The sequence below is a fragment of the Cajanus cajan genome, chromosome 10 (assembly GCF_000230855.2).
Source record: "Cajanus cajan strain Asha chromosome 10, NIPB_CcT2T_4, whole genome shotgun sequence".
Taxonomy (NCBI): Eukaryota; Viridiplantae; Streptophyta; class Magnoliopsida; order Fabales; family Fabaceae; genus Cajanus; species Cajanus cajan.
The window spans coordinates 1,198,662-1,223,022 of NC_138526.1; the positions used below are offsets into that span (position 1 = coordinate 1,198,662).

The 24,361-nt window shown below is 29.9% G+C and overlaps 3 protein-coding genes across 3 annotated transcripts; 2 read left to right on the forward strand and 1 right to left on the reverse strand.

Moving 5' to 3' along the window:
• The first annotated feature begins 1,448 nt into the window (after positions 1-1,448).
• Positions 1,449-2,045, forward strand: LOC145952731 (uncharacterized). The gene has a single exon (XM_083065677.1). It carries the CDS (start codon positions 1,449-1,451, stop codon positions 2,043-2,045), a length of 597 nt encoding a protein of 198 aa, XP_082921803.1.
• A 12,220-nt stretch (positions 2,046-14,265) lies between these two features.
• On the reverse strand, positions 14,266-15,351 carry LOC109806297 (F-box/kelch-repeat protein At3g23880). The gene is made up of 3 exons (XM_083065681.1): positions 15,273-15,351; positions 14,769-15,152; positions 14,266-14,657 (listed from the first exon to the last, which is right to left on the reverse strand). The coding sequence occupies exons 1-3, from the start codon at positions 15,349-15,351 to the stop codon at positions 14,266-14,268; spliced, it is 855 nt and encodes a 284-aa protein (XP_082921807.1).
• Positions 15,352-16,075: 724 nt separating this feature from the next.
• On the forward strand, positions 16,076-16,558 carry LOC109806298 (uncharacterized). Its single transcript, XM_020368668.2, has one exon. It carries the CDS (start codon positions 16,076-16,078, stop codon positions 16,556-16,558), a length of 483 nt encoding a protein of 160 aa, XP_020224257.2.
• The last annotated feature ends 7,803 nt before the right edge of the window (positions 16,559-24,361 follow it).

Consider the following 24,361-nt stretch of genomic DNA (forward strand, 5'->3'; position numbering starts at 1 on the left):
TTCTGCCCGAGTTTTGGTTCAGGTTTATCCAAGTAAGGGTAGTACTTATAAGACTTAATCTAGTATGTATGAGCATGATAAGGGTAGTATAACTTTTAATATGCTATTTTGTTTATATGAAGATTATCATTTGTTTAAGTTGATGGTTGTTTTAAGTGTTTAGTTATTTATGGTATTATATTGAATAATTTGGCATGGTTATGGAAATTTTTGGTATGTAATTATGGAATATGCTATATGTGTGTGGTTTGGAAAGCTAATAGAACTTAGAGGACTAAGGTTATGGTATGGATTGTGCTCTCTATTTTATGGTACGCTTTGCCTCCTCCCCTATTCTGGCTTTCTTTCTTTTCTTGTCTACTCCATTTCCAAACAACTGAAATTTGACGCATCATTTTCATCCTTATAATTAATTTTATACATTCGACGTTCGTCTAAACACATGACACGTGCCTCCTCAAGCACATATTACTTTCTCTATTCTACCAAGCACAGTAATCCAATGTTGAAAAAAAATGAGAAATCAGAAATATTAAAATACGAACTAGAGCAGAAATGTGAATTGTTGATAGAAGAAGTAGAAGAATTCTTTTTTTGTTATTTTACTATCCTTCAATGAAATGAAAGAAAATACATTCATCAAAAAGTACCATAAGCAAAACCAGTACACAAAACAAAAGCATGCATGTTTAAAAGTTAAAAATAGTCATATTCGAGAAACAAAAAATAAAATAAAAACACACACAATGTCATTTGACATTTACTGTAACAATTAATAAAGATCTGTCATGACAAATATGAATCAAGGCTTAAAAAATGTGATGCAACTTGATTTAGTAACAAAAAAACAGGTAAAAAGGTTGTGTGGAGTGGTGAATGAAATTACAGTAATGGTTACCTTGTTAGTGGCAAGTAAGTAATCGAAAAATAAATACAGTACAATATAAAAAAAGGCGTCGTGGTTATTGAATGTAAAAGTTAAATGTTTTGGCAATATATTATTTAACAAAGTCAGTTAATTCGAAGCAAGGCGTCGTGGTTATTGAAACCAAAAGACGGAGACACACTAGTTAGAAACCAAAAAACGGAGGTAGTTAGAATGGTTTTATGTATATATATAAGTAACCACTATTTGTGTTAGGCATTTTTGTTTCCGTTATACATAGAAATATCGGATGCACGCGTGACCAAACCCCTGGTTCTGTTAGCCTTATCTATTCAAAATTCCCAACATGGACCTATCATGTTTCCCTTTTGACTTGGTTCTGGAAATCATTGTCCGGTTACCATCCAAGTCAGTTGCTAAATTTAGATGTGTTAGTAGGCAGTGGTGTAGGGTTTTGTCTGATCCTATGTTCTTGCAAGCAAACTACATTGCTGGTGGTGTAATCAAGAAACCCATTTTCATAAATTCGCTTTATCGATTTTGAAAGTTGGGTGTATGTTCAATGGACATCAGCAAACGTATTGATGATATCAACATTCAACGGCGTATAAGGACACACATGCTTGGAGAAGGTCTCATTTACGACCTGCAAGTATATGGAGTATGTAGGGGTCTGCTATTGGTGAAAGGGTTATTTCAAGGTAATATTTCTACCTATGTTTGGAACCCCACAACTGGAAATTTCCTCGGGGTTAACCAGAGGGCACTGACTGATTCAAGGCCAATAGTAGACGAATATATTCGTAAGTTCTATGGTTTAGGGTATGTTCCTATTGTAAAAGAGTATTTTTACATGGAGGTATATGATAACATATATGATGGCACAGGCATCATTGAGCGTTACTCATTCATAAATGGTGAGTGGTCCACCATTCATACGAATATATTGTGTAGGTATATTTATCCTGATTTTACTGTATCAAATGGGTGGTTGGGTTTGTATTTTGGTAAAGCTTTGCATTGGGTTGTTTTGTCTTATATTAGTCAGTCATTTTTTATTTTAGCATACCAATGTAGTAGTGGTGAAGTTGAAGAGATTGTTCTCCCCAGCAATTGTGATTTCGAAAGTGTTGAAGTTTGTTCATTGGTGAACTTATGAGCTTTTGTGCAATATTTGACAATGTTGAAAGATCATCCTATTATGTTGTCAAAATATGGAGAATTAAGGAAAATGGTGGTCAATGTTACTGGACTCAATACGTAACATTGCACACGTCTCACTACGGTTCCGGATACATGTTACCGGTGCGTTCTACAGATTTTGGTGTTGTTTACGTAAACAATACCAATGAAATGATGCTTAGGAAGAATAACATTGATCGGATTCTTAAGCATAAGAAATTTGAAGAAACCCTTATGTGGTTATAGTTTCCTTATGATACATAGTTTATGTTTAAGGATGCATTAAGTTATGTTGTAATGTTTTAATTAATGAGTGTATTATTTTATTTTGTATATTATTAAACATTATTAGTCATTTGTTTTGAGTTCAGGGTTTTGTATTGTAGTTATACCTTATAATTGCAGTCATTCATTGGCATAAAATAACCAAGACTTTTGAACAAATGTACAGTTAAACAATAAATGGTAACAATGAAAAGCAACATACACAATTTCAATAACAAGTTATATGAAGTTATGTAACACAATTAACAGAAAAATTCATTAGGACGGAATAAGTCAAATTATAATATAAGTAATAAATATGTGGTATAAAATTAAGCATTTATAAATATTCAAATGGGCATTAATGTAGTAAATAAAGGATACTTATGATGAAAATTTTAACATTATTTATATAAATTTCATAATTCAGAAATTAAATTAATAAAATTTATACGATTGCAATTGCGTACATGCATCCCATCAAAATTATAAACATTTCAAAGGGTTTAAGTAATTATTACCTATTCCGTAGTAGATCCACTGGCATGCGATTTTGTTGTAATCATGAATAGTTGATAAGTGACACGCTCAACGGTCGAGGTTCATTCGTGATCATGATGCCTGGCAAAGATTCAGCAAATACTACCTTACATCTGTTACAAGCATATGTATTGTTATAATATTAAATTAGAAAATTTTATATGCAAAAAAGTTTATGTTGGAAAATATTAATGATAGTTTGTTTTTAATAATAATTTGTGATGAATGTTGTATTTATAAAATTGTTAATAAAATTGTTCATATTACCTATTAGGTTTGATGTTCAGCTGATAAGTAATGTGTAAAATATAAATGAACGGGGTACCATGTCAAAGTTAACAAAGTTCAGTCCAAAAAGCAAAGGGTTAACATTGAAACACACATATAGAAAATGAAAAAAAAAACATCAATAAAGTTAACACCAACAGTCCTTGTTACAAAGAGGAAATCGTGAATTCATGATGGATGACCTGAAATGTTAAAAAATGTTAGGTATTAGGGTTGCTTTTGAAATTGGTTGACATTAATAAGTCATAATTGATATTCAATTGAAAATGGTTTGAAAAGAGGATTAGTAAAAGCATACCGTAGGAATTCATAATTTTTGGTCCACGTACAGGTAAATCTTGTTTTCTCCAACAACTTTATCAAAAAACAAATAGTCAACATATTCCATTGCAAAAAACAGATATAGAAAATAAACAGATAACAACACTTTAAAACAGAGCAATTCAATAAATATCAAATAATCAACATATTCCATTGCAAAAAAACACTATGAGCTTCATACTCTAATCCCTCACCATCTGTTAACAATCGCAGCTTCTTCAATTGGAGCTATTCTTGTGATGACATTTTCAGAACATTGGAATGTGTGTTTACACTGCCCAATGCATGTGATGTGTTTGTATAAATGTTCGTCTAAACGTCATTCATTTTGTCTAAAAGATGTCACAATTTTTTTTTTAGGGAAGAAGATATGTCACAGTTGGTTGTCCATTTTATACACATATATTTAAAAATATTAATTGGTGTTTGTCTAAATTTTATTAAATGTAATATATATATATATATATTATATGAATATATAATATGTGATATAAATTTTTTTTATATTAACATTATCACTTACTACAATTTGATTTTAATAAATTACAAAATAAAGTTAGTTATTTTAATTTATTGTTAAACAAATTTTATTAAAAAAAAATTTCTTTAACATTTATCATAAAGTTAAAGAGTTTGGTTTTAAAAATGTGGACAAAAATGTATACCAAATTAAAAATGCTGGTGACAATTTAGTTACATGGAAAACGAATTTTGAGATTAATTAGTAAATGGTTGTAGTTACATAAATATATTCACTGTGGATTCATTTCCGTAATTATTTAGTTACAATATTAAATTCTTGGAAAAAATTGATCAAAAAATGAAGGGATATCCTTTTAGAGGAGTGCTACAGGCTTCGAAAAGTATCTGAAACATCGGCCGAACTTTTAAAAAATAATATTTATTAATAATTTTATTATTAATTAAATATTGAATATAATAATTTAAAATTTTAATTAATTTTTTAAGGTTTCAGAACGTATTTTGGAATACGTTTTCGGAGGTTGTCGAATTTTTCAATCCAAAATAGAGGTCGAATCATCCTCCAAATATTATGTTATAAATTTTAATTAAAAATTTTATTATAAATTCATAATTTAATTAAATATTTTCAATTTTAAATTAATATTGTCATTTTCGGAATCGTAGGAATACTATGTTATAAATTTAAATTAAAAAATTTATTATAAATTCATTATTCAATTTAATATTTTTAATTTTAAAATAATATTGTAATTTTCGGAAATCGAAGGTTGCTTTTCGGAGGATGAAGAATTTTGGAAATAATGATCCACCGAATAATTTAAATATTAATATTTTTAATAAATTCATTACAAAATAATTATTTTATTAAATATTTTATAATTTATATATTTTGAAATAATTCTGAACACCATTCGGTGGATTCAGTCGGAACCTCCACCATTTTTCTTTTTTTTGTATTTAGACTGATGGTGATGGCCAAGATATGAGAATTGTGATGATGATACTCAAAATATCTGTGCGTGTGTATTGAGCCTTGTGTATGTCGTATCACAATTGCATTTCCTAGCAAGTCGTACCGAATTTTTAATGTCCACCTTTATGTAGTGAAATTTACAATCTAACAATAGGTCTAAATAAAAAACTAAAACAAATTACAAAAATTAATAAGAATGTCATAATTTAGGTGGAACACATAAATAAAGAAAACAAATACGAACACATTAATATGACTTTTATACCGTCAGCGAGACAGTTTCGCAATTTGTTCTTTTAACATCATAACCTCCATTTGCAATTCCAGTTTATCATGAATAACTTTTTGTAGATCCTTCTCAACTTCTAACATGCTATAGTAGTTAAAGTCCTTAATTTTTTTTTCCTTTTACCGCTAACAATTGTTGTATCAACGACAACGCAACATCTTCCTTTGCCTTTTCATCATTTGAAGCAAATTTGCCTAAACACCCAATTGCCTTGTCAGGCACTGTAACAACCAACGATCCATAGAACCTTCGATATTCAACATCTTCAACATATTTAACCTCAGCTTTGGTGTACACAAGAAAACCAATATTAAGTATGCGACATATGTCGGTTAACATTTTGGTCATACTTTGCTCAATGACAAATTCATCGGGCGAAGTCTGTTCAAGAATGTCAGTTGATGTGGTTCCTGAAACTAACAAAGTGTATAAAATCATTAACAACACACTCCAAATATAAACACATAAGTTGAACTATTAAAAACGTCACCTTCCAATTTTCCAAAATTGTCAGATTGAACATTCGTTTGTGTTGGTATAGGCATAGAACATGAGTTCCTTTCAGAATGGCCACGACTGTTGCAGTATTGAATCCATGCTGATTCAGTCTCTTCATATGTTGAATAAGACTTGTGCTTATTTCCTTTATAACCATTAACTTGTCGCTCGCATTCAAACCACGACAAATAAATTCCTGGTTGCCTACCTACAAAAACAACATATGCTTTGCGGGATGAATGGCGTTGGCTCATTGGTTGTTGTTTTTATGTTGAATATACAAAATTCGATGAGCTTTTGTATTCCCGTGTAACTTCATCACCCATTGTCACCTAATTTATAATGTTTAGCAAATATTTATATATATATATATATATATATATATATACATATATATATATATAAGGAGGGTTTAAACGACACCGGTGTAATTTGAACAAAGTGTTAGATCGATCAATAACGTTATATTGATTGTCAATTTTGAAATTTGAATTGTTAGATTGAAAGTTCATATGTCTTACATCATATATATCAAATTTTATATTAATCTAACATGATTTGATATTTCATTCTCTTAAAATAAAATTGACGTAACATATACATTTTAAAATATATTAAAATATGAACATTTTGATTATCTTGAAGTTGTTGTTCAATTTAAATTATAAAATATGAAAATAAATATTAATTTTATAATAAGTTATATAAAAATTAATATTTTTGGACCATGATTACTTTCATTTTTCGAAATGTGTTGCAATCTTCATATATATATATATATATACTCCGACCTTTTTTTAGTCAGAGTATGTTAGCAAGGTATTCGAAAAGTCAAAAATTTTATGACAAAAAAACCAGTGATTTTTTTTCATTTTGTTAATTGGTGTAAAGGATATTATACTAATTAAATTTAATTTGAAATGAAAATAAATTTTTGTGTATCTTATTAACTTCATTGTGTCACTTATTTGTCTTTCTTATTAAATTGTTTGTCCAACTCATTTGTCTGTCTTATTAAATTGTTGGTTTAAGTTATTTATCTTTCTCTTGTTAAATTCCTTCTTTAACTCATTTGTCTATCATCTCTCATCATGTCTCCCCCTCTATCTTTGAACAAATGAATATTAATTAATAGAACCATTATAAAGCATAAACAATATCGAAAAACAACATTTTAAGCAATAAAATCAAGTATTAACCATTATTCCATGGAAATCATGAAGAAATCATAAAGAACCCTAACCAAACCCTCTCCAACTCAATTCAGTCTCAATCATGCGTAAAACATGGAATGAATGTGATATTTTAACTCCATACATACTAGATTAAGTCTTATAAGTACTATCCTTACCTTAGAAACCTCATAAATGCAAGATTTTGACAAAACCCTCAAATCCCAACTCCAACTTTAATCTCATTTTTCAAAGCTTTAGATTCCAAATCTCTTGACACTCCAGTTGTGAAGATTGATCCTGCCTTGACACTGATCCTGCCTTGACACTCCTTTCTCTACTTCCTCTCTCTACAAATTGTCTCTATCTGATAAATGCGACCCTCCGGTCCTATGTCCCTATATATACTCATTTTTCAAAATTTCCAAATTTCACCCTTACCACCTATTCACATCAAATATCGTATTCGTTGAAGTATTTCAACTCCCTAAGCTCTAAACAACCTCAAATTGACTCAGATAGACAAGATTTATCTTATATTCCTATCCTTCAATCTCCTACCCATCGTATTCCTTTCCATGCAATACGCACAACTCACCACCATATGAAATGCAACATGTATTAACACAGAAACAAACATCACTTTTAGATACATATGCTTGGAATAATGAGTTGCATGCCATAATACTTCACTTAACCAAGATGAGAATGAAGGTGATCAGTCTTCTTCCTGCTTAGTACCAACTTAGTATAATGGTGTACAATGCATCATTCACGAAATTCATGCACACACATGCCAATATAAACCTCTGAAAACATTAACCTCTGATCTCATACTATAAAATCACTATGATGCTTAAACAACTAATCAAAACCACATCAACATACAACATGCACAGAGCTAAGTACATTTGGAATCCACACCCTCATAATCTAATCCAAATCCATATAAACAACATATACATACATGCATACATACATACATATATATATAGAGTATATCTACCAAATAGCTCGGTATTTCCATGGCGTTACAAGTTCAGCCAACAAGTACTAAACTGATGTTCATTATCCAACTTTCAAAGTTTACAATTGTATAAAGAAGATGAACATTGAACGTATTAAATATATCATACAAATGAAAAAACATTTACGAAGTTCATGTATGATGCGAAGTTACACAAATATACAACATAAATGTAAAAACATCCGAAAAATACTTTTAACTTAAAATACGATTTCCTTTACATAAAAAACCATATATGGAGTTGTACTACTTCTATCATAGCCATCCTCGTATTATATGAAACACTTATAAATGCAATTAACATTTATGAAAACACATAAAGTTGTAACATATATTTAAATGATACCAATTAACCACAACCAAAAGAAAAAATTAAACACAATTTCTTTTGAAACATATGATAATTTATTAACATTATAACAACATTCATATTACAAGTTAAAAATATTTACTTTCAAAAACTTGATAATGGGAAATAATTTTGTATCTTTATGAAATTATGTGACAAAATGAATATTTATATTTAAATTCTAAACAACAAATAAAATTTTCATTTAAATTTTCTATAACATGAATGAATAAAAAACACTGATTAAAAATAAATAATAAAAAATATAGTTTCCATAACATATTTTTTTTATAGTCACAGAATTCAAAAACAAATAAACGACAAATAAAAAATAATATAACTGGAAAACTAATTTATACTATAAATTGGGATAAATTTACACAAAAATAAAATTTAAACATATTAACAAAATATTAATATTGAAAAATTTACAGCGTGTTTGAAAAATCATTTAAGAGCATTTCCAATGCAAACATATCATGTTTTTGGGTTACGTTTAACGTAACTGTAAATCAAACACACACTTAAAATACATGGTACAATACCATTAATATTTTTAAATTATATAAAAATATCAAAATATAGAGATTTTTTTTAAACATAACATATTAAAATTAGTAAATAAAATTTTAAATAAAAACAAGTAACTACAATAAAATATCATATAATTTACACCACTATTCCTGTTGTCCACAATTTTATTTGGTTTAGGACAATTTTCCTTAAATTGAATAATTAATATTTTCGCCCAACTATCCCTGCATTGATTATTGTTTCCCAGCATGGACGAGTAAATGCAATGGTTGTTGTGTTTTTCCCTGTATTCATTACGTAATTTAATGCAATGATTGTTGAGTTTTTCCCTATTTAAACTGTATGTCTTACCATTACCCTTGTATTTAATATTTCATTTTAGTTGCTACCCACTTCTACTGAAAACATGGTTCACCCTCTACCTCCAAGTTTTCAGATTTAGCTTCATAATGGACAGGCAACGATGATACTTATTCTATTTTGCTTCTATTTGGTTGGTGAATATAATACATAATTATAGTATTGCTTATAACTAATTTTATTTATGTGCAGCAAAAAATGAAGATTCCAACATTTTTCTGCAAAAATTGGGGAAGTCTTTTGAAACAACAAGTCATGTTGGAGACAAATGGAGGATATCTATTTGCCATGGATATTCAGATGAGCACACAAATGGCATGAACGTTTTCTATTTTGTAGATGGAATACAAAATGTCATTAATTCTTTGCAAATGTGTGCGTCTAAATTGACAAAGTTTTCATTTGACGGTTATCTCAAGTTTAACGTTGAAATCACTGATCCTGCCACTGTTACAAGTTGTATGCCATCAACTCTAACTGAAAAATTACTTGTTTCTTGGGAACTAAAGTTAACGAAAAGCATGGCACGGGGACGACGACCTTTGGTCTGTACATGTAATTCATTTTTGTTTCTTTACACTTCCACTTTCTCCATGTTTAATTGAAATTAATGTTTTTGAATTAAGGGTATTCCTAAACACATTTGTGCCACTGAATTTGTTGGAGCAAACCATGAGGTTGCAGTCTTCTATCCAGACGGAACACAATGTAGTTCAAAAATTTTATGCTACCCAAATGAACTAAAGTTCGGGAGTGGATGGTATCAGTTTTGCCGACATTTTCAGTTAGGTGGAACCGATGTTGTTCGATTTCACAAGGTCATCGATAAACAAGTAATTTATGTCTGTCTCAAAAAAGCTTAAGTGAGGCAATTGTTAATATATTTTCAATAATTTGCTATCCATTACATAATTAAAATAATTTTTTTATAATTACTTAGACAAATATTTAATTTTTACTTGCAGATTAGACGCTGTTAAAGAAAAGGGTCAACGAAATTCATGAAAAGTTTTGGTTTCCTGCCAAATGCTCCACTTTTACTTCATCCTCTACATTATAAGTAGGGTTTTTTTGTCAACAATACTGTTGTTGGACGACTTGTGTAATGTTTTGTATTTTCCAAGTTCACCATTGACATTGCCTTATTTAATTATTTATATGTTCAACATTTACTAATATGTTAATTATAAATATTCAATATTTGATGTTACTACGTACAAAAAATTATGCTAAAAAATACTTTGTTATTCAATTTGTAATCTAAAATAAGTTAAATATAACAAAATTTAAAATTATAAAGCTTTTCGTTTGGTTTTTCAATTATATGACACTTTATGGTTAGCCTTAATTTAACAAATTACTGCAATAAAATACTGATATTAATATTTATGATTGAATATTATAACACTATATTCATTATACAAGCTGAACTATATAAAATTTGGGTAATCACACATCCTGCTAAACACACTCTGAATCATATAAATTCATATTAAAATCCTTAATTTGTGTTAAGTAACACATCGTCAGTATCTTATAAAAACAAATTAAAATTGTGGATCCTCCGAAATACATTTGAAATGTTTAAAAACAATATTTAAGTATAAATTAATATATGTATATGTCAATTGTCATTATTACAAGTCGCCTTAACAGTACTATACACACCTTCAGAAATCGAAAAGTTGGATTTCCAACAATGATGACAAGTACTGTAAACCCTGCAAGCTGTAAACCCTAAACCACCTACTGAGAACTGAGAAACAATCGGAAAGTTGAATTTCCAACAATGATGACAAGTATTGTAAATCCTGGAAGGTGCAAACCCTAAACCACCTACTCAGAACTGACAAACAACCATGGTCCTCCACCCTGCGTTGCCCTGCGTTGCCCCACCATGGTCCTCCAAAAATTTTGGCAGTTGACATTTTACTACATTTCATTGTATGAATAACAAATAATAAATATCAACATCATTAGAAATTTTGGAAAACATTTTTTTCATTATTTTCATGAATTAAAAATAAATAAAAAAAATGTTATTTAAGTCGTTCATATTTCAACAGTATCAGTTTTTCTGTTTTGTCTCAAAAAAATATCCAAAATTTTCACGAAGATGGTATCTCATGGAAAGAAAAGGAAAGCGCCGGCCAAGACTTCACCGGCATCGACGAGGAGGACATACACTCGGAACAAGAAGGCAGCCAAGGTGAAACAAGTGATCGAGATATCTTTTAGGTTTGATATGTTATAATTCATTATTTTGTTGTTTTATAATATGTAACTTTATTTTTCCTCAAACTATTTGTGCATTCAGATAATGACTTAATGTTTGCTATCATATTACATTAACTACATGGAGAGTATTCCTCATCCTTGTATCAACGATGAAAACACCGATAGAAAACATGGCCAGGTATCATTAATAAAGCTTGACATGAAACTCAATGACCGTAATCTATGTTTGGTAATTTCATTTTTAATGGTTGCTAACCAAACTACTATTCCATTTGATTTCTTATAGGATGCTTTGGAGGACAAAGTGGCCCGTTTAGAGTCATCCGTCGAAATGATTATTAAAGGTTTGAAGAACTTAACTAATTTGGTTAGTAGTCAAACTACATTGATGACTCCTTCAAATTCACCATGTACTCTTTCAACAATAAACAAACACACAAATAGTGAGGAACGTGTGGCACAATTTGTTTCGCCTAATCATGTTTCCGACCAAGAAAAAAAGGAAGACATTATTGCTACTGCAAGATTTGCTGTTAAAAAACCTGATTCTTTAAAAAAGAGGTTGTTTTCACATACAATAGCAGGAAACAAATGGGGATGCTTGGCAGACATGGAGCCATTACATAATGCTAAGTATGATGGGATGCAAACAAGTATCGAAATACTCACCGTAAGGCATCATGTATTGTGTGATTATTATTTACATAAATTACATATTATGAAAACCAAACTATTTTCATTATCATAAAATGCAGTGGATACCAATGTTATTTAGGCCACCTATGACGATGATTTTGGACCAGGTTCATGCCATGGTTGCAGCCTATATATTTGGCTCAAATAAAGATGACTCCATGAATGCGTAAGTAATGTTCTACTATATTATTATAACCCTAAACATCGAACCACCACAATCATTAACAATGAAGTATTTCCTATAATATTTTTCAGCAAAGAATTCCTAATAAGTACGTCGACTAACATGGTCGGGGATAGGCAGACTCTCAAATCATTGTTACCAAAAGGACTAATGGATCAAGAGGTACGTTACAATAAATGTATCTTTTTTATCTTAGGTATGTTAACTAATATTTGTTAGTTTTTTAATAAATACATAATTTTGTATACAAAATATATTTCCATTAGGTCATTAATCTGGTTGGTTCCATGTTGACCCATGATGAACGTTCGAATTCGAACAAAAATGGGTTTTAGTATTTTCCTACAACTGTCGCGGTAAAGTTTTATGTAAAGCGAAACTTTATTTATATACAAAGTCAAAACCCTAAACCCTAAACCCTAAACCCTAATTTATGAATATTTATGTTATAGCAATATGCGTTGGCTTGGAGTTCTCCACCTGAAACTATTATCGACTACTACCACGGAGATTACATGGGAAACATTGATCACTTAACAAAGGTTTTCAATCTAAATTTGCATAAAAGCTTAATTATATTTTGTTAAAAGTGTTATAAGTATATTGAAGAAATGAGTAACTAACATATGAATAGATTTTTTTTCCTATTAATGATCTCAACTTGCATTGGTTTCTGCTTGTGGTCGATCTCCGAGAGAAAACACTAGTTGTGTTGGATTCACTACCTCACCCTGCCACGAACCCCATGAGAAAAATGTCTGTTAAGAAATTGGTATGTCATCTAATATCTTATGTCACGAACAACACTCAACATAAATAAAACAATATTCGTACTTATCAGGTTAATATTTTAGGCATTATTTTTGGAAGAGATGTTTTTGCATGACTCATTTAACCAATTTGAGGCATCAAGAAAACCTAGAATTTCATAATTTTCCATCAAGGTTCCACATCATATTGGCAAACAAATTCCTGATTCGTAAGCAACTCTCCTATATCATATATTGTACTTTGTACATATGCCTAATACTAAATACAATTTAGTTATTTATTAACTTATAACTTGACTTTCTTTGTGAAACTACCATAAATGACTGTGGCGTATGGGTTTGTGAGTGGATGATGAGCAGTGGATCGATACACGATTACAACATCAATGTAATCAATTCTTTATCCTTAAAATCATTAATTATGTTATTATGTGCATCTTTGACATAACCTTTTATGTAATATTATTTGAATATGATGTGTACATCCATTATAATTATAGGTTGACAATGCAACGAGGATGAAGGTAGCCCTTCATTTGGTTCTCACTTCATATAACACAAAAAAAGATGACGTTGTTAAATATGTTGCAAAAAATTGGAACCATCTACAACAAAAGAACACACAACTTGTTGGTTAAGTTGGCAAAATATGCAACAACAAACAATGGTTAACTCTGTCTCACTTTATATTGTATGATATTTTTTTCTAATTAATATCTTTTGATGCTGCGTTGGGCTTTTGGCAAAATATGCAACAACAATGGTTAATTGTGTCCCATTAATATTTATTGTACGTTTCAATCATTGTTAGATAGTCTCTAAAGTTTTTTGAGTTTTCAATAACCCATTTTTTTCATCAACTTGTTTGTTGAAATTGCATAACAAAAATATATATTTTAAATTTTATAATATATAATTTTAAAAATTTATATTAATATATAAAGAAGATATGACTTTCAATAATTATTTTTTATTTTCAATTTTACATGAAGTATTTTATTATTTGTTTATTTTTTAATAACTATTATTTTTATGAGTAATTTTTCATTTTTTCCATAATTTATTTTTTTTAATATAATACAGGCATAAAGTGCCTTTTTCCTGCTAGTTATAAATATACAAATACGAATTCATAATATGTTTAGTAGATCATGTTAAACATTAAAATACATATAATAATGTAACTAAAGCATTAAATTATATTCAATTTAGGTTGACAACAGTGTCTCTTCACACACTATCATCTGGTGCTCATATTGCACTACACGATCAAAAGTCCTATATTGTAATGTCTCATCCCTTGCATTCCATGTGGCCATAACTCTCGTTTCACTGTTGACAAAGATAATTGAATCATCTGATGAACACGCTGGTAACATATATCCTGCAAAATTATTACTGACTTGCATACTTGTGACCTTAGTCCAAGACGCGTGGACATAATATTCTTCCATTTCCCATATGCCAACCATGTAGTCCCAATTTTCATCTCGCTTCACAGTACAGAAAGCCAAACAGTATCTTATATTTCTCAAACAACAAAGACTAAATTCCTCTAATTCAACTTCACCAGGAATATTTAGCTGATAAAATTTTGAATCTATTAAATTATAACCCAAAATAACATCAATATTTGTTTGTCAGTTGAAACTAATCCAGTGAAGACAATCGCGAAAATAGAGTCTGATACATCCCTGATGAATAGAAATACAAGGCTGTGTAATTGTCTTTAGGGACTCATCTTCGAAATCCCTCCATGAAGCACCATTCAAAGAATAGACGAATGCATGATGAGATGGATCACATTTACTTAGATAAATTTGAACAACAACATCATTCTCTTCAAATGGGTCATAACCAAATCCATAGAAGTTCAGACCAAAAAAATCACCCGAGATTCTCATTATAGTAGGTGGATATGCACGAAAAGTGCCAAAAAACCCGGTAGAGGGATTCCAAATGAACAAGGATGTAGGAACCCAAAAAAGTATCATGCCCCTGCACGTACCAATAATTTTCATGTACGCATTGGAGTATGTCATTGGGTTCTGAAGAATGCAACTTGCGTCTTCACCAACAAGAGGATTGCTTGTGTCTACGCATAGTATTTCATTTACGAAACATGAAAAGAACATATCTTTTTTCACGATTTTAGATTCAGTGTAGTGCCTTTTTGCGAAGACAGATTCGCCAAAAAAAGAAAACTAAAGTTTACACACTGCTTTGGCTCTGCAAATTGATTTGACGGGAGCCCGCAAAAAAGTCTCGATTATTAACTCCACTGGAAGTGCCATTCTATTTACGGTGGTGTATACTGTAGACGATGACCGTACTGTATTTGTTGTGCAGTGAACGAATGATGACTAAAATGATTGATGCAGATATATATACCAAAAATGACGTATACGAACAATTACTCCCATACGCAACTTTTGTTCCCAATAACTGCACCCCATGCCTCCCACGTCGCCTCGAGTACAACCGTTTATTTGAATTATGCAACATTTTAATTTTTTTATAATGACTTTTTTATTTTAAGTGGATTTAAGTGAATCAGGTTTATTATTCGAGTTTACAAAATTAGTCCGTAATGTATTGCATTTGAAGTAAATGAAAGCTACAGTAGAAACTCTTTAAATTAATAATGTCAGGACCGGAGAAATTTATTAATTTAGAGAGTTATTAATTTATCGATAAATTAATAATTATTAATTTAAAGAGTTTTTAAGTAATTATACTGTACATACCAAACAAAAAGGCAAATTAGTCTATGCCTATTAGAATTACATTGCAGCGAACCTTGGGACTCAACGTAAATTAGTAACTTTTGAAGTACATATGCATTGAAAATCAATACGTAATGACTTTTGAAGTACATATGCATTGGAAATCAATAATGACTTTTGAAGTACAACAAATGTAAACAAAAGGAAAAAATGTGTTCAATGTATTCTTAAGCAAGTTTGGCATATATAAATTACATGAATGTGTTAGAGTATTCAAACCATATCTCACAAGATGGCTTCTCATCTAAAAGGTGTTGCAAAATCAACTATGTCAGATCAAATACGTAAGGAGTTGTGTGAGTATAAGAGAGATAATCCTGCAAGCACACAAAAAGACTTGCAGAGATGGCTTGAGGGAAAATTTCATTTGAAAGTTAGTCAAGGAACAATATCAAACACACTTAAGCGGTCAGATGACTATCTCTCTGCTAAAATAGAAAAGGGAAGAGCAGAGATCAAAAGACACAAACCAGCAAAATATCTTGATCCAGGGAAGATAAATGTCCTTGATACTATCATTGAGAACAATGCAGAGGATGACAACGAAGATGATACAGTGTCTTTGGAGCCTGTTACGCGAAAGGAAGCACTTATGGTGTCGAACACTCTTCACAACTTTATGATACAATACAAAAATACAACACTTGAGCTATTGGATGCAATAAGAAAAGTTAAAGATGAGCTCCAAATAGACTTGAACTTTAAAGGAAAATAAAAAACTATTGAATCATATTTCAATAGAGTGTAATATATTTTTTTTTCAGTTTCTATGAATTATTAATTTATGATTTTCTTGTAACCGAAAATTATAAAGGGAGAAAAATTATTATCTCATTATTTTATCGAGTTTTTCAATTTTTTAAATTGGCCCAAGTCGGTTCCGGAAAAATTTATTATTTTAGAGATTTTATTAATTTATCGAGTATTAATTTAAAGAGTTTCTACTGATACGTTACAAATAACTTCGAAATTTTAAAAACAAATTTTTTCAACTATTAAATATTAACTTATATATTTATTTTAGAATATATTTTATAAAATATATGAATATTTTAACATTTGGACGTTGTTTTGGATGTTGTTTCGGACGCTTTTCGAAACATGTACCAACTGTCTTTGAAAAATGTGAACTTCTAAATTGCATTATTCGGAGAGTAATCATTAGTCATTACTTGTAAGTTGTAACATATAAGACTGACGCTTTGTTTGCATCAGAGACAAACAATTGTAACTTTCTTCCCTTTCATCTTGTTCTAAAAAGAAATTTTCTCTCATATTCTTCGCTCTAAACCGTTAACATCGCCGATGATACCGTCGTTTCTGGAAACAAAAATCATTAGTAAGTTTCATTTATGTTGTTATTCCATGTGTTTAGCCTTTTGCAGTAGATGCTGATGTTTGTTATTTTATTCATTTTAAGTGTGACTAAAAATTTTGTTTTCTTTTAACTTGTTTAACCGAAATGGTAATGTTCGGTATCATTAGTGTGTCCAACTTCAATTTTTTTAGTTTTTTTTTTAACTTTTATATTCATTGCATGGATATACAATACATACGATTTACTTTTGTTATTTATATTTGTTATTTGTCAATGTTATTTACGAATGATAAATTCCATTTTCTTTATTCTTAGGCCATTAGTAACACACTTCACTTCTTTTTTGACACCAAAAAGGGTATTTATCTTTTATTTTTTTCAATTTTTTTTATAAATTCATAAACAAAAGCTTAGCATTATATATGTCATTTTTAATTTGTGTATGTATTTTTTTTTTCAGGGAAAAATTTATTGGAAGTATGTCTTTTTTAAACAATGGCAATGGAAGTTAAATGTATGCCAAACTATTGATCCAAAAGGAAACACTTTCACTCTTGGTTTAACAAAAAAATTTGGTCCGATAATCGGATATTTTCAACAAGGAGTGAAGGAATTACTCCTATTTTATGGTATAAAAAAAAGACATACTATTCATTTTGGGTATAAAGGTAATAGTACATTTGATATGCTTATTTTTAATATGGCTGGTGAAGAAATTATTTATCCCGACAATCCAAACTCTCAAAATCTAAGGTAACACTGAATTTAAAAAATTTGTTAAGTTGTTTATTCTTATACTCCTACTTTATAAAATTCATTCATTGTTGGAAGTTGTTGTTATCAGTGACAATAACATAATACAAGAGCCCAATGAGGATAACCTGGCCGTTTATACATTGTGGTATTTGACTCTAACAAAAGCAGCAGCTACAGGGAAACAACCATTGGTGAGTAAATAATTTACTTAAAAATTAATTTTATTAATCAACTTTATAAATTTGCAGTAAATAATTAATAAAACTAACATATGCTTAATATAATATACTTTACTAATTATTTTATTGTTTGGTGCCAGAATTTTCTTGTTAAATACATCGTTGCTTGGAACATAAATGAATATGGATATTGTTTTTTATTTGATGTCAATAAAAAAAACAATATGAATCATATATAAGCAGAAGATCGTCCCGCCAAAGTAAGGAGTGTTATTTGGGTTCTGCGTGGATGCAATTTGTGAAGACTGGAAAGTTCAAAGAGGGTGACGTCCTGAAGTTGGAAAAAGTTTTTCACTCGGAATATCTAGTGATAAACGTTTCCAAAATTTAGTTTTTGTTATGGTCAATCGTTGAATACATTTTTGTTGTTAAACATTCGTAACTTTTATACTTTCTTTTCCTGTGATTTACTCTCATATGCATTTTTTTAATTTCAATGACGACAAAAATACAGAAATATATAATTCCCTAAACTAATTACATAATTACTTCAATTGTATTACATTTAATAAATTTTATTATAAAATGTGATTATTTTTTATTCAATAATTTGTTAATCATTTATTTTTTATTATTAACAAATTAATTAATTAATAATTTTAATTATAAATATTATTATTATTATACTGTAATGAGTTTGTATCAAACATTGGGATAATGAATCGGAAGTAAACACTAAAAACGCATGTATTATTCAAACTGACCATGCTTCCGTACTGCACGCCTGTAAGACTATTACTGCATACTTCTGAAATCATCATTGTTTATCGAAATCATGTAATCGCAGTCATACATTAATAGATTTGATATCCCTCATCAAATCTCTATGTGCTTCGTAAATCTAAATGTAAATACAGTTTGTGTGTCATATAAATATTTATATGTTTGTTTATTACATACTCCCTCCATTTTTTTTTCATAGTCATTTTGTCAGAATTTGTTATTTTTTTTTCATTGTCATTTTACTAAAATCAATGACTTATTTTTTCTCCATTTTTACTCTTGATAATTAATACATGTTTACTGAACAATGTGTATATTTATTTTTAATGTCTACCTATTTTTTTCTCCAACTACCCATATAAAGTTAATGTGCATTTATAAGAGAAATATGTTCCCAACAAAATACTATAAAAAAACAAAAAAAGGGACAAATATAATTAAATACAGTAAGTTATAGTTCACGTATAATCAATGCATTAATAATTAATATAGTAGGAAAGTAAGTAATAAATATTTTTGAAAACTAAAATATCAATGATTTCCTTAACTTCCGTGCAAAACCTTAAACGACTATGAAAAAAAACAGAGGGAGTAATTAATATCCACTTGTGTAAAACACGCGTTCCTTTTCGCGTTATGGGTTTACACACCCCCTTAATGACTTATTTAAAGTAACCTACAATACACACTTTTCACATTCCATAATTGACGACCATAACACCATTGCCTTCATTTTCGGTTTTATTCAACATTCACTCCATCCTTGTCTGATCCAGGTATGTCTGTATTGACTCTAAAAATTTCAAAATCACATCTACATTTGGATATTATTCAGCATTCACTTCGTACTACTGTTTTTTTTCTTCAAATTTTAAACATGGCATCTTCTTCGACATCGGTAAACAACGACAAGTTCAAATACTGGTTTCAAACTTTCGCTAGAAAATTAACTCCAGGAAAGGTATTTTCATTCTATTTTTCATGTTGAGTCATATTATTTATCAACTATTGTTGTTTGTAATGTAACTTTCACTATTTCAATAATATGCAGGATTCAATGAAAATGTCCAAGAAATTTCAAAAATTTTGGGGTCATCGTTTACTTACGGATTTATGTTATGCCATCGATCCTAATGGCAATGTCAACACACTACTAATTGGTAAAAGAAAAAACAAGCATTGCTTTACAAGTGGGTGCACTGATATGGCAAATTTCTATCAAATGAACACAGTTCATGTTATTTTCATGCACTTTATAGGAAATAATCATTTCCATCTAGGTATATTCAATGAAAATTTTTATGAAATAGATTACCCAATTTCAGACGCATTCCTCAATCGACGTACTATTCACTTTTCGACCAACTTTTTTCAAACATTCAGAACTAATAATGAACAGGTATTAATTTTAATACCTACTAATCCATACACAAAATGTGTCGACTTCTGTCTATCAATATCTTTTTGTTTAACATTTTGTTTAACTTATTTAACGCAGGATATATTGCAACTTGGAGAAACTTTTAACTTTTTTTGGCAAGATAAGATGAATGTTGGCGTTGCCGTCATTACTGATCCTGCAGGAAATGAATTTTCTTTGCAATTACAATACGACAGTATTGATTTCGAGTTGACTGGTGCTTTGCAACTCGTACAAAAATATCATCTTCAAAACAATCATGTGGTTTGGATTCATTATTTGGAACATAATAACTTCTTAATAAGGGTCTTTTCTGGAGCTAAGATCGAAATTAATTACAATATTGGAAAAGATGAAGAAAATTTACAACAGTTTATGTTTCACAAAAGTTGGCTCAAAATAATTACTGATGAAGATTTTAATAAATTTCAAACACTGGTAAGTTTTTTGGTAATTAACAACTTATATGGTAATTTGTTCAAAAATATTATATAATGTCATATTTCATCACTAATGATAACATGTTGCTTTTGTAGACGATTCCATCTCATATTGTTAGGGATTTTATGCCAGTGGAACAAAAATTAATAGTCTTACAGGATGAACATGGAAATCAATATTTATGTGACTTGAAACAAACATCTCATCAAAGGTACATCGTTGCAGGATGGTATGAGTTCGTCTACTCCAACAACTTTGTCGTTGATGATGTCCTTCAGTTTTATTTTACTCATAATCCTAAAATATTATATGTACAAAAAGGCTAATGATGTATCCTTTTATTTGTAACAATTTTATACATAACAGGTATTGTATTACATTACTTTATCTACTTTGCATTTATAATTTGTAATCATATTCTTACCTTTTTATCATCAACATTAGTACATTAATTTATCACCAATTATAGACACAATTTTTCTTATTTAACTAAATCGTTTTCTTCAACTAAATTCATAATTATTTCAAATTTTCGCTGAGTATCATTTCAAAATAACTCTACCACAATAATTTATACAAACACGTATGACAACGACTGTTTTTTCCTTCAACAGGTGTCATAATAATAATATTTTTTTTAGCTTTTAACAATTATATTTCAATTTTACACAGTTCACATAATATCTTTTTTTTAATAATTTTTTTATTAAACATTAGTATCACTTTTTTAATTTTTGATCATATTTACCTATCAAATTAATTTCTTCTTTTCGTACAAATTGTTTCTAATTAAATAACAAAATTATAATAATTTCTAATTAAAATAATATCAAATTCAAATTTACCTTATATACAACGGTATTTAGTATCAATTGTTCAAATACGATTACGCAGTACAATGATCGCGTCAAAAAATGATCTCACCACCAACAACTTACTCATCCTTCGCACAATAAAGTCATAAATTCCTCCATCAGCCACTTATGCCTAAACATGACACACAAAATTAACTTACTGTTTTTTGGGTTGTAATAATTCATGTATCATACAATTTATTTATGCCAAAACAAATTCAATCAAAAAATAACATTAACTTACATCATCCACCTTGATTTTTTATCATACTATGTAGGAATTCACACCAACCACCTCCAGAATTAAAATTCGAAGGAACACCATAATTCTGAAATGATTATTCTAATATAACAATTAATTTATTACAAAGACCAAATAAAAATAAAACACAACAAAATCATTTTCGTTATATACAAACTAACCATATATGTGGGCATAAAATTTGGAATGAACATTACTCCACCTTCATCACATTTAATGTTAACACTACTTGAGCCAAACCATACTGGCGAAGGACTTATATATTGTCTTGCCTGACACATTCAAATATTAACATTAAACCGTGCATACCATGTATACACTTCATCATAATATACTTTTTCAAATTTCAAAATCTCACAAATTAGGTCTCAAAAAAATTTAAACTAACCATGTACGTGTCCATTGGATTAGGCATTGACAAAATTGCCTGTTGTGGGAATTCATTCAAACTATTAACCTCACAATTGTTATCATTCTTAACCTCACAAGCCTTCACCATTGGTTGTTTACCCTGAAACAAATTATAACAACTTCAATATAAATGAATATAGGGATTAACATCAATTTATCAATGAAAATATTTCAAATCCAACAAAATAACTTTACTTTATGTCGTGCACTTGTAATACTCGCACTTTCTGATCCACAAACACCATCAATTTCACTTACATCATGCTGCTGAGAAACAACAGCAGGGCATGTTATAAAGTGACCAGATTTCTTGCAGTTAGAACATTTTCTACTATTCTTTTTCTTCTTTTTTGTTACTGGAGCACCTTTTGTCTTAACCACATTTGGATCACAACTATCGTTTTTTTCAATATTTTCATTTAATTGCAACTTCTTATCAAGTTGTTCTTTTAACTTGAGGACTTCATTTCTGACAAAATTGAAACTATCACATTTTTTTGCTGCAATACTGCACAGACTGTTACAACATGTAGCCAATGATGCAAAACGAGCCATAACCATCATATCAGTATCTTCAACTTCTGACTCAAAACACTACAAGAAAATTACATATTAGCGAGGGGCTATTCTCTCGCTATTTCGTCTCTGATCTCTCGCTAATCAGATTTGCGACGGAATAGTGATGAAATTGCGAGAGACCATTCCCTCGCTAAATACAGGTAGCTAATTAGCGAGGGATTTAATCTCTCGCTGATCTGTAGCAAAATCTGTCGTCAATCCCTCGCTAAGGTCCTCGCTAATTATATTAAGGATGCTTGCTATTTGCTCGCTAATTTGCGGTCAAGCTTCCCCGCTATTCCCTCGTTAAGGGATCGCAAAATATTTCTCTCTAATTTGTAGCTAATTCCTCGCTAATGTTCCCTCACAAACCCCTCTCTATTCCCTTGCTACATTTCTTAGCTAAGGCTTTGCAATTCCCTCGCTGAATATCCCTCGCAGACCCTTCTCTATTTCCTAGCAATATTTTCCTAGCAATTATCTCGCTATTCCCTCGCAATATTTCCCTAGCAATGGTCTCGCTATTCCCTCGCAATATTTTCCTAGCAATTGTCTCGCTATTCCCTTGCAATATTTCCCTAGCAATTATCTTGCTATTCCCTCGCAATACGTCCCTAGCAATTATCTCGTTATTCCGTCAAAATATTTCCCTAGCAATTGTCTAGCTATTGCTTCTTTTCTTTTTTTAAATTTGTCGCTTCGTTTATCATTTCCTCAGGGAAAAAAAGGAACGTGTCATTTCATCTCTAGCTTAGAATGATTTGAAATCCTTACGGATCGTAATATTCATTTTCTTTGTCGCTTCAAAAACCCCAAACACTGAATCGATTTGGATACATGCTTGGTACCCGAGTATATGTATCTGTCCCGCTTTAGATTCAGGAAGAATTACAAGGGCAAATGGACAGAGATAAATGTATTGACTAGAATGACAACGACGGAGAAAAGTAGAGTGGGGACCAACCACGAAATTTCATCCAATAAAAACGCGAACTGGATTCAAAAATTCAAATTCAACGTAACTTTTTCCACTTTTGTTTGAAATAAATTAAACACGAACGGAGCCAAGAGCTGTTATATCTTTTTCCGTTTTGAAAATTAAAACAGAGGTATAGAAGTTTTGATTTTGAACTCGCAAGAAGAAATTTCTAAGATTAGTACACGAAAAAAAAATTCCGTACATAAAAATCATGATTTCTGATAATCATAAATTTTGAAAATCATTTCATGACAACAAAAATTACTTTCAGATAACCACGTTTTCTAGTAGTATTTTTTTAAAATAGCAAACCAAAAGGAGAAACCAACATTTTCTATGTGAAATTTTCAGAAATGTTAACAACAATGCCACTCTCAGCGAATTGTTCACTCAAGCTGAGCAAACAAAATAGTTCAAATTCAAATTCAAATTCAAATTCAAATTCAAATTCAAAATCAACGAATCCACACTTATGAAAAGGATAAAACAGTCAAAATCGGCATTGGCGGCGTTGGCGGCGTGGACGGCTAGGAAGAGCGGCGAGACGTCGGAGACGA